General features: G+C 39.2%; 1 protein-coding gene and 1 long non-coding RNA gene across 3 annotated transcripts in view; one reads left to right on the top strand and one right to left on the bottom strand.

The window, feature by feature from the left end:
• Positions 1 to 2,751: 2,751 nt before the first annotated feature.
• The window catches only part of PAWR (pro-apoptotic WT1 regulator), a gene marked incomplete at its 5' end in the record, with an annotated part of 56,077 nt that continues 39,775 nt past the window's right edge, over positions 2,752 to 19,053 (bottom strand). The window contains 4 exons of the mRNA XM_083400998.1: positions 2,752 to 4,148; positions 9,446 to 9,550; positions 10,613 to 10,760; positions 17,831 to 17,865. Of these exons, the coding sequence (XP_083257124.1) occupies positions 4,062 to 4,148; positions 9,446 to 9,550; positions 10,613 to 10,760; positions 17,831 to 17,865 (375 nt within the window). The 3' untranslated portion in view covers positions 2,752 to 4,061. The remainder of the gene's footprint in view (positions 4,149 to 9,445; positions 9,551 to 10,612; positions 10,761 to 17,830; positions 17,866 to 19,053) is intronic.
• LOC310658711 overlaps positions 4,258 to 19,053 on the top strand; it is a 31,967-nt gene continuing 17,171 nt past the window's right edge. For both annotated transcript variants that reach the window (XR_014502440.1, XR_014502441.1), the window contains exon 1: positions 4,258 to 8,964. This is a non-coding gene — a long non-coding RNA (uncharacterized lncRNA). The remainder of the gene's footprint in view (positions 8,965 to 19,053) is intronic.

Here is a 19,053-nt window from a genome sequence, read left to right on the forward strand (position 1 = left end):
ACAGATGTGGACATTTTAAAGAGAAGTTTGGTAGTCATTTGTGTAATTCAGCAATGTATTTATTCAGTTTCTCTTTGATTCTGCAAGCTTTACTGTGCATAACATGCTTCTGCTGGTAAGTCCTACCCCTCTCACTATCACAGCCATGGAAACATTAGTAACATCTCAGGCACAAGGCCAACAGTTTTGACATTAGAAAAGGGTCCTGGAGGGAATTGAGAATGGGCACGTATTCCATTACTTCATCTCTTTGTGTGTACTCTTTCACAAACATTGAATCCTGATCTCATTGAAGGGATTCTGGAAATCTTCAGCCTTGCAGCTAACAGGAAGTGGAATACTGTACTATACAGCTGGAGCCAAACTAGGTCATGCTACAGATTGAGAGTGAAGTGTTGCTATCTGCTGGATGATAACACATCAGGTTTAGATGCCAAAGGGAATGAACCTTACCCATCTCTGTCCCCTGATCAATTCCTCTGAAAGATATAAAAATGAGAAGTTCTATAAGAATACGGAGAATCTGATACCACAGACTAAAATCTAACACTAAAAAATGCACCCCATCTGCCTCCTTGGAAAAAAATAAAAGTTACATGATCATATAATTTTTCCCCGTTAGCTGGATTGAGACCAGTTTCCCAAACTTGGGTCTCCTGCTGTTTGGGGACTACAATTCCCATCATCCCTAACCATTGGTCCTGCCAGCTAGGGATGATGGGATTTGTAGTCCAAAAACAGCTTGAGACACTCAAATTTGGGAAACCTTGAGTTAGATCTTGCTTCAGAAACAAATAGTTGTGTATGTGTTTCAGTTTGAAGGTAACAGGTTCTATACTTTCCCTTATACTTACTGCAGCATGCTTTTGTCTCACTGTGATATCAAGCACGCTAAAGGCATATTGAAGCAGTTACAATAAAATCATCTGAGGCTTCATATATGGATGCTTATCTAATGAAACTGTCAATGAGTCACAGCACACCAGGTAGTCCAAAATTAAAGCAGATAAGACAACACTGCTTGCCTGCAATTCCTCTCCATCTTGCAACTCAAAACATTTAGAACTGCCAGCTATATATTAGGTAATTAATGCATGTCATATTTTTGGGAGTAGAAGTAGAGGGGGAGAGGAAGTCAGGTATATTGTTCTTTTTGTGAACGAACAATCTGTTGGAGAAATTAACAATTTTGCTTCAAGAACTGACCACCATGATTTTTGAAACAAGGGACGATCCCTTAAGAATATGGCTGGAAACCCTAGACATCTTGAGGCTCCTTTCTATAGAATATGTGCACTCAGGGCTTGGTCCTCTAGTCCAGGATGAAGAGTGAGAACGTATAAGCTGTTGAATAACACCACTCATTTATGCAGATCTACACATGACATTTTCATGGCTTGTTTTAATGGTTTGTGCTTTGAGCAAAGAGCAACACTGTGTTAACTGAAGTCAACATGCCAACAATTGCTAAATTCACAGGGCAAACTTGTATATGCCTACTCAGAAGTGAGTGCAATGCAACTTACTCCCAGGTAAATGGGATTAGAGTTGCAGCCTCAACAACCATCCCAGAGAACCAAATGAAACCCCATTCTTCCATGCAAATGTTATTTTACATTAAATATATGCATGTAATTAAGTTTACATGCCTCGTAACACCAGAGCCACCATGACATGCCTCGTTACACCAGAGCCATGGTGTAGTGGTTAAGAGCGGTAGACTCGTAATCTGGTGAACCGGGTTCGATTCCCCGCTCTGCCACATGCAGCTGCTGGGTGACCTTGGGCTAGTCACACTTCTTTGAAGTCTCTCAGCCCCACTCACCTCACAGAGTGTTTGTTGTGGAGGAGGAAGGGAAAGGAGAATGTTAGCCGCTTTGAGACTCCTTCAGGTAGTGATAAAGCGGGATATCAAATCCAAACTCTTCTTCAAACTCTTCTTCGTTTTCTAACAGTTTCCTCAAACTTTTGTAAGTGAGGCATAGGGCTTTTGTTTTGGATTAAAGTTCAAGGCATGGTTCACTCTTGCACTCACAAATGTGTATTTCATCACCTCTCAAACGGAAAGGCGCTGTTAGGGTAGCCTAACAGAGATTGCCTCAAGAGTCACTTTTTTGTTTGTTTACCCCATCCGTCACAGTTCAGGGGTTTCTGAGACATTCCCCACACTAAGAAGCACAGTCTATATCACAAAATCCTGATGCATTCCTACTACCCCCAACTTGGGACAATGTTATTTCCCAAATACAGGCACAGAGGAGAATTGCCTGCTATAAGGAGTGCAGAGTAGCGGTTAGAACAGTCGAAGCATCCAATATGTAGCTTAATATTTCAAGTTGCTCTCCTTGCCTCTCCCAATGGCACAACATTTGAGAACCACTGCACTACTAACATGCCATGAAAACTTATTCCCAAAGCCTTGTGGCTTATTATTGTAAACTGACATTATAGAGGCTGCAGCACCACAGGAACACCAGTTCCATCTGTAACATACACTGCTAAGCAGTACTTGCAATGCCTTTCTTCATATAGGGCACAGAGCTCCACTTCACTTCACATCAGAAAAGGCTTTAGGTTTGGTAGGGGCTTTACTCTGGACTATTCTCAAGGCCAGATTGTTCTCAGGACTAACAGCATTTATATTTAAACCAAAAGGGAACGGGTGCACTCCCAAGATAAGATCTGGCACCAGTGGTTTATAAGTGATATTTCATTGTTCGTAACATAAAATATTGATGCAGACAACGGATGTTAGTGTGTAACAGAACATGCAACATACTTTATTTTAACAAATATTAGTGTTATTCCAGACGTTTTTCTATAATACTTTTAGAGGGCCCAAAAATCATGAACTTCCCTTTTGTACTATATTAACAAATTTTATCACAGCTTCAAAAACCATTATGAATCACAGATAATCCTGATAATCCATTTAATACCAATGTTCATAAAACTTGCAAAATGATCCACTATCCTTTATTAAATTTTGCATGATAGAAATAATTGATGTAAACCATAGCATACCACTCTCATAGAGGTGAGATTCAGCCGTAACAGTTTCAATCCAATAAACCATGGCTTATTGGACTGAGAACAAACGTTGTCCTGCACTCTCCCATATTTCGTTCCCTCATGCACTGTGATGCAATGCTTGGGGGGGGGGGAGGTGTCTTAAACCAGTTTCCCACGGAATCTCTGACTGCAAACCAGGATATGAAATGAAGACTCATTGTTCTCAGTTCAATACTATGGTTTAATGGACCATGATCATTGTATCTGAACCAGGCCATAGCGTTTGTTAACTGGAAAGAGTGGATTTCCCCTTGTATAAAAGAATAATTTTTCCTGTGGACACGCAAGCATTGTGATTAACCTATAATACACGACACAGACATTTTCCTAAAGACTACTAGTGTTGATAATGATTGGTGATTGATGATTTATAAAACATTTTTTTTCTGTCACAAAGCAGCTATACAGGGGGTGGGAGATACTATATACCATTGTCAGTATTTCAGATATAGTACAAAATAAAATCACAAAATACAGGATTCTTTGTAGAATAAGTAACACAGCTGTAAAATGTTTCACATCAGTACTGTAGTAAGGCACCCACACTTTACAAGTAGCAAAATATATATTTTGAATCTGTGTAAACAAAGTTTACTCCAATTACCTCCACTCATTTAGAGTGGCAAAGACAAAAAAGTGATGTTTGTATAGACCAAAATTCAATCTTGGCAATCAAATGCTCTTAAAAGCTGGATAATACACATTCAAAATACATACAGAAAAATCAAGAACATGACGTTTGAGATGTCTGTGTTTGAATTAATTAACTTGGAAAATGCAAGGGAGTGAGTGTAGAAGTACTCACAAAATCTGAATCTATTTCATTGAAGGAAGAGTATTATGCAAAACATTCATTCTACTCCCCTCAGTAATAATAAATAGAAAGACAGTTGTTCTGACACATTGCAGCAAAGACATATTGTAGCCTTGATCTTGAAACATTCAATCAGTAGTTTTCATATTTCATTCGTTGTTGAGTCTTTCAACTTCTACCTTGTCAGCTGTCCAACAACTTTTAAGAGTGTCTTATTTTCCTGCTTTAATTGCTCGTTTTCATCTTCTATATCATCTAGGTCCTTTGAGAAGGAAACATAGCAAGGTGTACAGTTATTAATTCATCAATTCATTTGCTTAATGGCCTGGATTATAGCACATTACTATATAAGAGCAAAGTGGCAGACAACAAAAGCTGATTTAAGATATATGGGCATTAACAGCTTTCAAATTTACATTGAGTAAAGCAAATATCCCATTACTACATAAATGTATTTTGCTACAAGCATGTACAATGTAATCTGAATTGCGGAAGTAAATCAAAATTTGCAAGATTAGTAAAATGTTTTGTGTTATATACACTTGAAAAATTAGAGCTCTCTTAACTCTGAAAAGAGAATGCCTAAATGGATGGTTGTGCTTGAAATGTATGATCAATGTTACTTCCTGAACTGCTCTTTCGTAATGGAAAAATCTTCACATATTAAAAATGGTTAGCATGCTGCTTCTGTTACTTTTATGCCTGAAACCACGACAAATTTCAAAGGCAAACCAGATGGGACCTCAGTCATGTGATGCCAGTGTCTTTTCCAAATTGGGACTCCCACTGCAGTCCGAATCAGGGCCCCCACACCTGCTGTTCACCTTCAGACTATAACCTGATGCAGACACACCAGAGGCCCAAACTGATGCAGGTTTCTAGTAGAGAAAGGGTCAATGCCCTCCTACATCTTGCCCTAGTTAGCACAATTGCAAAGCATCTATGTCTGCACAATTGCAAAGCATCTATTTCCCTCCTCACAATGTCCACTTATGCCCAGTATTTTTCTCATTAAAGATTGGGTTTATTACAGATCAAGTAATGTTGATTAAGGAGTACTTTTTGTGACATGTAATGTCCTAGATTCCCTGCACATGACCAAACACCATGGGTGAGATCCAATGTACTATTAGTGCAAGAAGTTTGAAAGCTGACATGAAGGCAGTGGTGCACAATGTCTTTTTTGAGTTTGAGGCACAATTTGGCTAGGAGCAAGATTCCTGCTAAGTGGAATGGCACTCTTAATGATTATCACACCATGGGTGAGAAACGACGAGATTACCACCAGCAGCACTGTGAATGGTGCATACTCTCTCTTTTGAGGTTTCTGCGTCTGGGGTAACTGGACACCAGCAGCAAATGGTTATGCGTACAATGCTGTTGTGTTACTGAGTCCATACTTCTAGACATGGGAATTTTTTTTCTGTGCCAGAATAGTTATAACTATATTTTAACTACTTTACATTATTACCAGTAGTCCAAACATTCTTTCCAAATTAGCTGCTGGGCCCAAGGATGGAAACTTAAAAATGCTTCTCGAGCATTTTGCCAAGTGCCATATATATGAAACGATGGGAAAACAGATAAAGGGTAAAATTGGGAATCGTTGTGCAAGCCAGGAAGGGTGGGGGGTCCTTCAGGCACTGGAGAGGAGATGAAATAAAAGCCTAGAAAAGCTTGTGTTCTTTGCCAGCAATACTAGGAGATTTCTGCATTAAGTGACATCTGCTCCAACTGTTACTTATGCACTACTGTACCTAATTTTCCAGGAAACACCTTATTGTCTGAAACCTGCCCCTGGTAAATCCTTGCCCCTATGTTTGCATTTTAAGAATGGCCTGCTAAAATTGTGTTAATGAGAGTTGCTAGAATTGTCATTGTGCAGGGTTCTGCCCCCTCCCAAAGATGATCTTCTGCCATCTGGCAAAGACACATTTATTTATACAGGCCTTTAGGTTATACACTGACAAATAAATATGCTGTAATTGGTTTTAACTGGTTGTTTTTATTGAAGCTTTTCCTATCTAAGTTTTACCCTGTATTTTATTGGTTTATTGTATTCTGGCAACTTTGAATTTATTTTTTTAAATGTTTTTAACTCTTGAATTGCTCTCATTTCAATGTTTGTAGTGCTTGGCTTCTTTAAGAGGAAGGGCAGAAGAAAAATCTAATAAGTAATAAGAACAAAAATGTAGAAATGTAATCTGAGTGGGTCTGGGGAGGTGGTCGAATCTTGTCTCTAATGCACATGCACATAACCACACATGAACAACAAGGTGTCATGGTGTATGAAGGCTATGAGTGTGGCACAAACAAGATTGTGCCACACTCATAGCCTAATTGAAGTGTTCTTCTCTCCATGCAATTATCATGCCACATGGTGGCCCTGCCCATACTGTTTTATCCCCTACCCACTCCCAAGCTGTGGGCATGTCTCCAGGGAAGAAGTTTACCAAATGCATGCTCACTGTACAATCTGAATTCCAGCTCAGAACAGGTGGTGCCCATTCAACAGGCTTCACCTTTGCAGACATGCCCCAAAATGTGGTGGTGAATTGGCAGTTGCCCCATAGACACAGGAGACACAGCCCTCTCCCCCCAGTGATGTTAATTTTGTGTGTGTGCGCGCGCGCGTGTGTATTATTTTTACCCCACCCATCTGGCTGGGTTCTTTAAAGAACAAATTTAAAACAAGCACCTCAACAGGGCTGTTGAAGAGTGGGCACATGAGATAAAATAGTGGGTTTGGTATGAGAGGGATGTGGGTGGCACTGTGTGTTAAACCACTGTGCCGCTTGGGCTTGCCGATTGAAAGGTTGACGTTTGGGTGAGCTCCTATTGTTCGGTCCCAGTTCCTGCCAACCTAGCAGTTTGAAAGCATGCAGTGCAAGTAGATAAATAGGTATCACTCCGGAGAGAAGGTAAACGGCGTTTCTGTGCGCTGCTCTGGTTTCGCCAGAAGCGGCTTAGTCATACTGGCCACATGACCCAGAAAAACTGTCTGTGGACAAACACTGGCTCCCTCGGCCAGTAAAGTGAGATGAGCACCGCAACCCCAGAGTTGTTCACTACTGGACTTAATTGTCAGGGGTCCCTTTACCTTTACCTTGGTATGACAATATGGTTGTTACAAGCATGTTCCTGTTTTCTCCTGTAAATTGTTGGAACATATGGAACTCTGGGCATTCAGCTGGAGAGTTCTTAGAAGTGTTCACATCATTTTTGTAAACTGCTTTGAAGCTTCTCCTTTTTTTACACTCAAGTGGTGTATAAAATAAAATAACTCTACCCACCACAGCTGCATGCCCCATCAACTGTAGCAGTACCCTAAAAAACACCAGCTGTGCACATTTCTCCCTTCCATCCATACAATGGGCATCTGGATAACTTCCAGTATCTCAAGAGAGGAAAAGGTGGGGAGAAGTGAGATTTAAAGGTGGGGAGAAGTGAGATTTAGTTGCCCATAAGAAATGAGCAAAAGCTAATCGAAAGCAAGTAAAGAATGACGTGAAATCAAATTTCAAAAACAAAGCAGTCATGTCAGGACAGCACTTTGAGGTCAGCAGCTAACTTCATCTGGGGTCGGGAACATGAGGCCTTCCAGATGTTGTTAGGCTCCAATTCCCATCAGCCCCAGCCAAAATACCCAGTGGTCAAGGATGAAGAGGGATGACGTCCAACTACAATTGGAGGGCCACATGTTTCTCATTCCTGGGTTAAAGCATCCACTATGGTTAAAAAAAAAGTCCATTTCAGAAGTCATATGTATTAGGAAGAAAAGGAAAGCAACTAGTTTTTCATTACAATAGACTCAGGTTTGCTTTTGTCTTGGCTAATTTGTATCAAGAGAACTAGAGCAGGGGCTTTTAAGCCATCTTGTCAAATCCTGATGCAGAAAATCCATAATCAAACACATAATATCCAGACAGGTGGCACAGATACAGCACACAAGCAGCTCACGTAAGGACATAATTGTGTGTGTGTATATATAAAATACTTTCTTTCTCACACACATACATACGCTTACTTTGTGGAATGTTTATGCAGCAGAAATAACATTCCAAAAATGACTTAAAGAATGAGCTACTTGGACATGGTCCAACCACAACAACTGTCTGCAACTTAAATACTCAAGGCAAGTCAAAAGGAAGGAGTCAGTCATATATGGGATTTATTTCCTATTTAATTAAGATTCCTTTTCAAAATTACATACCTAATTTAAGAATTAAATGTTTATTGTTCAAGGGAACAAGAGCACCATACACATTCCAGAGTCAAATGACAAAGTGTCCGTCAACTGGTGCTATGGTTCTCAACCAATTAGGATGGGGTAGCTTATCTTTTTGGCCCAAGGGCTACACTGAGGGTTGGTCACTCCTGCAAGGGCTGCCTGCCAGTGTGCATGTGTACATGTCTTGCAGGTGAACACATACACTTGAAAATCCATGGAGTATATACACAAACTTAGCAGGGAAGCCGGAACAGCCAGCACACACACACACACACACACACACACACACACACACACACACACTGCTGCCCCCCTACCATCTCTTTCTACCCCAGAGCTGTCCTGGGGCATAAAAAGATAGTGTTGCTCAGCTCAGTGATGGCTTCCTTTGGCTCAAACTGGAGATGACACATACAGGTGCTTTTTTTGGAGAGGGGCAACTTTCTTGAGAAAAGGAACTTTGGTTTCTGTTGAGAATGTTCTTGACAGATTGCCTCTTTTTACAATATAGTAAGACTGCAACTTACACACTTTTAAGTTGTGTGCATTAAGCTTTATGCACTTGGTTAAATAAATAAATAAACAAGCAAAATTTAAAAAGGGATGGAAGAGGGGCAGGTGTCAGGAAGAAAGACTTTGGCAATGCCACCCACCACTGAACTCAATGTGTTTTGACACTGTGCAATTTTGCTTTAGGTGCAATCTGCAGAAAGTACCCCCTGGTAAATTGCAAGATTACTGTACATCAGCAAGAAGCCCTTCACCTGAAACCAGCAGGAAGGTCACCTGAATGCAGAAGCAAAAACCATCAATAGGAACAAGCAGTTTGGAGATGAAAAGATGCCAGGTAACTCAAAGAGACTCACTGGGAACTGTCTGGTTGACAAAAATGAGAGCCACATAATGCAGGACACAAAATACACCACCTGAGCTCAGGAGGAAGGACAGAATAAAAATGTAAAAATAAACCAATAACCATAAAGTGGTATTACTTACAGGAGTAAGTCCCAGACTGGAAGATGTGTGCACTGTCCCCAAATTCTGGGGAATTTCTCATACAGTGGTACCTTGGTTTCAGAACAGCTTACTTTAGGAACAACTTGGATTAAGAACACTGCAAACCCAGAAGTGTTTTGGTTTGTGAACTTTGCCTTGGAAGCAGAACATGTTCTGCTTCCTATTGTGTTCCACTTGTAAATTGTGTCCCACCGCTGCTATGGGAAAGCACGCCTTGGTTTAAGAATGCTTTGGTTTAAGAACGGACTTCCGGAATGGATTAAGTTCGTAAACCAAGGTACAACTGAATTCCACAGCAAACAAGCACTTACCCTGTTTAATAAATCAATTTCCTCCTTCAGTTTCCCAATTAACTCCTCTTTGTCTTGTGTTATCCTCACAAGCCTGATGTTTTCTTGTCTCTCCTTTGCTAGCTCCTTCAAAAAATAAAATAGATAATATTTATTTTAAGAACAATGCAAAGAATAGACATACAAAGTAAATGTAATCAAGTTTAAAATTCAACGGAATTTAGGAATTCAGCTCTAGACCCAAAATATGCTGCATGTAATAACACACCAATATAGACATATCACAGGCTTTACTTCTATTTTCCAGAGTGGGCTGATTTAAATCAAGATGATGAAAATAATTAATTTCAATCAAGTTTCTAACTTTCCATTTCACCACTTCCTGCAAAAGCATGCAATTGGTTGCCATAAGCATTAATGCACAGCTGTTTGTAGCCTCATAAGGCCTTTATATTATATATGGAATATAATTAATAACTGCTGGTCACATCTTTTGCACTATGTAATTAACATTTATTTACAGGAGAAATTGTGAATGCAATTTCATTGAGAGTCTATATAGTCATAATTTGCACAATAAATACATGATGTCTCATGTCATACCTCTTCTTAAAAAATAAATAATCCCCCCGATTCATTGTTTTACGTAGAAAATTATGCAGTGTGCATGTTTGAGACAGAGGATCATAGTCAATATTCTGAAATTTTAAAAATCCAATTTCATTTTTTGGAAAAAGGGTCATTTGATTTTTATCCATTTTGTTTTCAAAAATACTTTATTGGGAAAGAATATACATGTTCTTTAAAATCTGAGACAAATAGTCAGTTCACTAAGCTCAACAATACTGGTGTCAGATGCACAAAGTATCACGTGAACTGGCCAGTTTTATTCATACATAATATATGCCTTTATAATAATCAGGTTTGATTCTTGCAATGTATGGTACATAAAGGTCCCTGGAAAGACTGCTTAGAAAATCCAACTGGCCCAGATTCAAAGTGCTGATTTTGAAGGAAATTATCTGCTTCAATATGAACCTACACAATTGTTAAGATCTTAGTTGGACGTCAATATCTAGGTGTTTCTATTTTCTGAAGTAGCTTCTATTCGGTGGCAATCGCAGCAAGGTCTTCACAGTGTTGGTGACTTGCTTTACAGAACTCCCTGCCCACACCCACTACACTTACCTTTTCGAGGTCTTCAACCTTCTTTTCCAAAGAATTATTTGGTAAAATGTTTCCAGAAGAATTTGCATCCCTGCTATATCTGTTATATCCTGTTCTGTCTGCTGCTCGTGAATATCTACTAGAAACATCATCTGGTGTGTTTGTTGTGCTGTGAAAAAAACAACAACTTGTAAACATATTTGGTCCATGACCACAACAAATGTTTCTTCAGTAGTGTTTAATATCGACAACAAATTATAAAACATAAATTTTTATTTCTGTAGTGAGCTTGTTATTGCTGCGAACCACATATAAAACTGCATGTGTATCAGAAATCATGGTCTTACAGCTTTAATCCTATACGTGAACTACTCAGAAATGCCACTGAATTTCATGGGGCTACTTCTCCGGTATGTGTGAACAAAACTGCAGTCTTGCTCTGCTTATCTGTTAAGGCTATCCTTCTTTGCCAGTGAAGTAATTCACAGAAGCTTCTGCAAGAGAAGTTCCTGGCAGAGCGCACACAAACAATCTGATGAGGAATGAAAAATGGTAATACTCTTTCTGAAACAGTCGCAAGTATAGATAATGAAGAGATTCCAAATAAAAAAGCAGAAATGTAGAAGATGCCTTAGACCAAGTAAGACTGTTTGTCCATCAAGTTCGGAACTGTCTGCTCTGACTTTAAGCAACTTTCCAGGGTCTCAGGCAGAGGCTTTCTCACCTATTACCTGCCACTGGATTCTGTTTAACTAGAATATCAGAAATTGAACCTTCCACATGGAAAACATGTCCTATTATGCTGAACTTTGGTCCCTCTTATCAAGTTCTGAGGGTTCTCCTGGCCTTCCCAAACAGATTTGGGGAAGGCATTTGGGGTCAATCCCATTGTGCTAGGGGGACTTGTTCTTAGCACAGGTTAGTTAAATCCAGCCATAAAAATAAACCTTATTAAGATTATAATATTGTTTCACTCATTCTTTTGTCTAACATTTATCAATAAAATAGTCCTGTATAAAATAGAACTGTATAATGGGAGATCAACTTTCTCAGAGTTTACTCCTACTACCAGAGTTTACTCCTACTTACTCTTAGTTATGCCACTGTGCCAAAATCCCATAAACTCCACATAACGTAGGCTTCTCTTGCTCACTAAAATGATTAGAAATGTCCTTCTGTTTTTGCAGACATTTTCTACCATACTTTGAAACTTGCCTACCTAAGATTCACCTCTCATGACATTCACCAGACACAGGCTCTCCAAATGGCAGCTGCACTGTATGGCAAGACCCTAATGTGCAACAGCCCACTGAGCAGATGCATGCTCATGACATGGTTCATAATCACTAATTGCATTTTAAATTGAACATAAGAGCAACAAATTACAGAGCAATTTTTTTGGTACTACATGAGTGTACAATTTGTTCCTATCTCTTCCCTCTTTTACTGTTGCCAAGTCTTAGCTTATTAGCCAAAAATGGAAGTGGGTGAAGCACAGAAAACTGTGTTTCTGCCAGTACCTATCATTCCATTGAGTTTGTGTAGACTGACACAAAGCACCTTTCAGACCAATGACCTAGCAGCTCTCATTAACGTCACTGTGCAGAAGCCTCTCTCTCTCTCTCATTCAAACTCACACATGCGCAGACAAACTTAGGGGTTGGACAGAACAAATGTTTCTCTGCATTTAGCTATAAATACAAACATTTTTACAAAGTATGGCTGACCTACAAAGGAGGACCCACCTTATTCCTGTGTTCCTTTGCTTTTAATTGATTTTAATCTCTGAACATTAAATTGTTTTAACCATGCCCAGGACCTACTGGTGAAGGGCAGGTAATAAAAGAAAGAAAAAGAAGACAGATTTTTTAATATAAAAAGTAGGCCTATTTTATACTCTCAAACGGATCATTGGAAAAGGAATAATCACATAAGTAATGCAATACTATATTATTTAATCAATTGGTGCAAAACTGATTTGGGCAATGAGCTTATTGGATCAGTAATTTTGAAAGGTTTTTTTTTTGGGGGGGGGGGAGTATAAAAGCCATGAAATATATTTAATTTATGCCGCATTTGTAGTACACCTTGGCCTCTTAAAGCTCAAGTAGAAAATGTTGTTCTCTAAGATACGTTCTCTCCTATCTTGTTCAGCTATGATTTCTTCCATCCTTGGCCATTAACTAAACTGGCTACGGGTGATAGAAGCTGTAGTCGAACAACATCTGAGGACATATGCTGGAAGATTGCTGCCCTAAGATGATGTTTCCCTTACTGCTGATAGCTGGAGCGTATTAATTTCTTCTGAAGCACTGGATCCACGATTTCTACTATTTGACTGTTACTGAAATTGGATGGTCCATTTTTACTCAGACTTCTTAGAAAAAGTGTGTGTGTGTGTGTGTGTGTGAGAGAGAGAGAGAGAGAGAGAGAGAGACAGAGAGAGAGAGAGACAGAGACAACATGCATGCATTATATGTTTCTATTGGGGGCAGGGGTAAAACATTACCTAGGAAAGAAGCAACCAGTTTATATTTCGATTTGGTGGGTTGTTAATAAAGCTTAGGGGGCATCTGTAAGTGATGAAATGCTGACCATCAAGAGTTTATATCACTGACCAGGATGAACAGTAGATCATTAGAATGGCTTAACTGGGAGCTACAGACCAACATTGGTGTCTGCCATTTTCTCTCCTACAGTAGGAAACGCTTGCATTCCTAAAACTCAATAGGATCAGAGCTAGGCTACATAAGTTTCAGTATTCCCACATTGTAGTCAGTGCAAATTAATCTGAACAAACATTCACTAAAGCTGCAGGAACAAACATGTGCATGTTGTGTTCCTTAGGTTCAGAAATTCAGATTTGTCATTTCAGGAAGCACATTTCCACCAGCTATTTTGAAGGTGGATGTCCGCTGGGCTACAGATGACCATTCCTGCCTCCCTCTGCCCACCATCACTGGGTAGCAAACCACCAGGTAGTTGGTACAACACTGAACAACATGTCCAGTTAAAATGCTGGATTTCCCAGGACTTTTTAACAAGATCTGGTAGACCGCACAATTAATCAGAGTGGGGGAACCCAGTCAGATGGGCGGAGTATAAATAATAAAATTATTATTCTTAATCAAACAAACACACACCATGTGTTTTTGCAGGTGGGGTGGAGAGTCTTACATGACCTTCAGGTATGTGAGTAGGGTGCTTGGTATTTTTTACCTGAAATCACATGTGTGTATTAAACAGAAAACTATTTTACACTGAAAGGAAATCTAGGGACAATTAGTTAACTTGGCACAATAAACTTGGTTCCATGGATGTAACAATCCAGGGAGTGCAGTATAAAAGATTCTTTCAAGCCATGATGACACAATTGTAAGGAATTTTGTAGTTTAATTCTATTACCATATTTGGCACTGCTTGATCTAGCGTGACTTTAAAAAAAAATCTATCTAAAAACAGGATGTGCATGTTGCAACACAAACATAATGTTTGTAATTTTAACCCCTAAAACTTGTGTCATTCATATTGTGGAAAAGAATCCACAATACAGTGTATTTCACACAGCCGAAGTATTCAAACACACAGTGTATCTTGCTCTTTCTCCTTGTATACCCTCCAACATTCCTCAGAAAATTGGGACATTCTATTCACCATTAGTACATTGTCCCTAGAACGGGTGGTTAGTAGATTAGATTAAAGTGAGAGGGGAAGAGTATTTTAAAGGGATCTTTCCATTTTTTATTGTTTAAGGAAAGAATCCTTGCCTATGTGTGCAACACACACACACAAACAGCAAATCACAAAGGTAAACTCTGGTTGACTCTCCCTATAAAATTTCTTTATTTGGTCAAGAAAAAGCAAACATGTTCAACTTTCACACACACAAAATGGAGAAGGCAAAGCTCAAGAGGTCCTGACATTAGATAAGAACCTGCCAGCATTTCAACAAGAAAAGAAAAAGTGCAACACTTTGTGCTTCAGCTAATTATTGAAAGGAACACTTCAGTTGTATGTGCGCTACTACTAGCCTAGTAGGACAGTTAGGAGTATACAGACGAAATAAATAATAATTTCAATACAAACTTGCAAAGCTGAAAACTAGGACTGGTAACTTGATATTACTACTACTACTAATCAATATCTAGAGGAAAAGCTAGCAAGCTATGGCTGGCAGCCGGGAAGCAGGCTGCAGGTTCAATGCGATCAGCCAGGGCTTCTTGCAGGAGGTCTGTAGCAGTTTAATTTGTATTGAGAGACAAGCTGTTCAGACTGTGGGACCAGGCCAGAGTATAATTCTGCATGGAATTTTATTGGCAGGTCAGATAACCTGATCCTACTGAGTAAAAGGCTGCAATACACTCAGCAGGACATCAATGCAGGACAAGTGAAGTCAGCAGTTCTTTTTTACCTGCAATCTGTCCTGGACATACAGGAATGAAAGTGTATTGCAGACAAAATTCCAGTTTTAGTCACTGGGAGGCAGAAAGGACACTTAAGGTTTTGGCTAACCACATTTAGCTAATATTTTTAGTTTTTCTGTCCACACACTTGTTTGTGGACTCAAATAATGAATTTTCTGTTTGGATTTTTTTCTGTTTGGAATTGGCATCATTAAAATTCAAGGCTATATAGTTATTTAAATAAGAATGCAATTATTGCATTTATTCCTAGAAAAAAGTTAACAAGCGGAGAAAGAACATGCATACCAAGAAATTCTAATCTGATTTACTGTAAATTGAGCCAACCAATCCTGTCTGATCCATGGTAAATCCTTCAGTTATTTTAAACCCTGATAGGCAATTTCTCCTTTGGCCTTTCCTATGAAGTTGCTCCTTTGGCCTTTCCTATGTACATATGCTCAAATAGCTCTATTTTCACATACAGCCAAGATCTCAGGGATGAGATATAATGATGGTATACTTTATGCGGGGCATTCATTGCCTGCCACTTTGACTGTGGAAATTGGTCAGTTGCCTTGAGATAAAGGCATTCGAACTTATGTCATCTACCACCTCTCAATTCACCGTAATTCTTGACCAAGAGGAATTCCAAGAACTGCAGGAGACCTCGGAGTGGGCAATTACCAGGAACCATGGTGCAAGTTCAGACTGTTTCCCCCCACCCCCTCTTGATCTAAGTGTGTAGTATTAAACAGCAGTTTGGCACACAGGGGGAAAGTCTTTGGATTGTTCAAAGCTACACAGTCAAGCCTCAGCATCTGAATTAAGAGTCTCACAAGTGAGGAGTAAGAATCATCCCTCACATAGGGTAATTACAAATTTTCACAAGGATTTATTCCACTCCCTAAAGAGGGAGGCTAAGGGTGGGAAGCAAATCCTCCAATCAGGTCTGGACATATGGATATCCAGCCAGAGTTTTGATACTCGGGACATGACTGTCCAACACATACATGCAGAGAAAAGGTTTGACTGGTACCTTACATTCAACCAGGAAGATGGAAGTGAAAGATGAGAACTGGGAGAGATTTCTAATCAGCTCCTAGGAGACAGAACCATCTAGGAGGAACCTATATACATGGAGAGTGCTTGGTGACAGGTAAACTGCTATGTGGTGAGGAAACTAGGCCATTGTACACGTACTATGATTTTTAAAAATGTTATTAATAGTAGTAGTAATAATACAGGGTGATTCATAATGAAGCATACAGTTTCCATTTACTATCACCCTGTATTATGAAAATACTTTCAGCAAACATACTTTTTGTAAACCACTTTACCAATCAAATGGTGTATAATTTTTAAAAAAATAAATAATAAAATAAAGAGAAACAAATGGACATTCTATTATATTGATGATATATGACCACTCCAAAAATTTATGCTAAAACAATGAAGATGTACTTTAACTAGGGGGAAGCACTGTATTATAAATACTATCTGCATTTATGTAAGGGTTAACCCCCAAAGCAGATTGTGACACAGAAAAAATTTCTTTTTTTTCTTTTACAGACACAGCATTTTATTCAGTGCTTTTCTCTGCACTGGTTTTCACTTTTTAAAAAAGCACCAGCATGCGGGGAGGGGAGGAGTACAGAGATACTGGGAGTTGTGTTTAATCCCTTCTACCCTGGATCCGTTAACAAAACTAAATTGCCCCCTGAAGCTGCAAAGGAAATAAATGACAACTTTTCTGATGTGGGTGGGGATGTGAGGAAGACTTTAGACCAAGAACAGGGCTGATGGAGAAGTGAGTTTAAAAATATGTCCTCCCCCAGAACTTCAATATAATTCCCACATTCCCTGTGGCTGCTGTTAAGTGAAAACAACACCAGAAGAAGATGGAAGGCCCACACAATATGTAGTTTGGTCCTTAAGCTCTCTAGATGCTGAAAGAGAAAATGAAGTGTTACATAACCACGACATCTGCAACTTTCTGTAACAAATGTAACTGACAAGATGTACGAAGATTCACGTTGCAGAAGTCTGTTGCTACGACAGATAAAACCAACTCCTCTGGCAACTGATGAAAAGCCTGCTATCTGTCAAGTCATTTAAAAATGCAGATCGCGAAACAACTGTAACAATAAATACTGCCTGTTACATTCTCTTTTTAAGCCTAGCTGACAATTCTAGCAGATTTCTTGAGACACATTTTAGGCTTTGGGGGAGATAAGGTTCACAACATAGACCCATACACATTTTCATACTGTTCAACCATTCCAAATTGAGCAGGATATCCCTGAAATACACAAGCTATCCTGTCTTCTGATTGGATCCAGAATGTCCCATTTATTGTTCTGGAGCTCTGCTGTGAGTCAGCTGCCTCATGCCAGACCAAAAGATGCTTGGTTTTTCGTTACCTAGCTCCCAGAAGAGTTCAATGTTGATTAGCAGGATGTTGGAGGGTATGCATTTTCCCAACCCCATCTTTCAGCTCTTAGCTAATTCCCTGGTTCTTCACTAAGTTCAGAAGCAATAAGCCCTCCATCAGCAGTTGATTTTTGTTTTGCTCTGTACTTAGGTATTTAAGTGTGGGCACTTTCTTTTATAATACTGAATTTGTTCAATGTTTGCTAAATTGCATATTTTTTCTCCTGTTTGAATTTCTCGGTATGTTTTGTAAGTAGACTTCTCTCCTCCACCCAAATGCTTTGTATTTTGGTAAATGAGTGTTCAATGTAAGCTGTTTTGGGCACAGCTCACTGTGGTAAGGTGTCATATAAATAAACACAATCTATCAATATTTGACTTTAAAATATACTGGTAAGTCCCTTACCTTTTGTATCTGTTTGAAATTGTCCTAGAGGTGTCCTATGAAAACAAAACAAAATCAATTAGAGTCAAATTTAATATACAAAATGGCTGATTTAAAGCATTACTTGCTCGTAATAATGAGCAAATCAAATCAAAATACGGGACAGTCAAACCCAAAGTTATACAAGCATTTCTGGTGTGCCCAGAAATACCATTCTCTGATCAGTGAGTTTAGTGGGACTAGTAATTATGTATAAAAGCACTCATGCAAGGCAAGGACAGACTGCACACACAAGCACACAGCTCATGTATATTATGGCTTAACAAAACACACTTTATGGCTCAGCATTGCATGCAAATGTGGCCAGTGACAAATGATAAAGCACCATCACATTTAAATTCAAGATACAGCTATGCCTTCACCTTGAGCTTAGCTTTGGCTTTAACCAAATTGAAACTGTGTCTCAGAACAGAAGCTTCCAAGTGGTTCCTTAATGAGAAATGGCTTCTGGATTTTAAAAGCCAGCAGTGAGTTAAGTTGGTATATCTTTTATAATTTATATCCCACCTTTCTTTTGAACTGAAAAAAGGAAGGTTATGAACACTACAAACGTGTGGGGGTGGGAGTGAGAATAAATGCATAAAAGGTAAAAGAACAAAATTATAGTTAAACACTAAAAAGCACTTTTAAAAGATCTGTAAGCAGCTCGTGGCAGTGGGGGGGGGGGGGAAGAGGAGGATATTTTAGTAGCAACCTTCACAGAACTAGCATGTTCACCACCAGAGAAAAGGAGAGCACACAGAATTAGGGACTAGAAAAAAGACATTGTGGTGAAGACTAGAATTAATGTATAATTCTCATTGTAATGGCAGAATGCATTTCAGCCGACTCAAACTTAAACAACAGGACCATGACTTTGGCCCTAAAAGAAGAATAGAAGTCTTAGGTCTGTTCTCATTTCACAAATTGCAAAACCATTTTTTTTTGGGGGGGGGGGAGACATCTATTAAATAACACAGACCACCATGCCCACCCAATTTAAGTCCCGCTAACTCCACAGCACGAGATCATGCAGTGCACCCAATTGTTAACCACTATAGCTAAGATACAATGTAAGATTTCTGTTGGTTAATCACACACGCATTTCATGCTTGCAACATTCCCCCAAACATCCTTTACTCGTGGGGTCTTTTTGACTAGTTATAACAAAACAAAAAAGCCTACACATAAAAGCATGGAAAACT

The sequence above is a fragment of the Podarcis tiliguerta genome (assembly GCF_965153285.1).
Source record: "Podarcis tiliguerta genome assembly, chromosome: 10".
Lineage (NCBI taxonomy): Eukaryota > Metazoa > Chordata > Lepidosauria > Squamata > Lacertidae > Podarcis > Podarcis tiliguerta.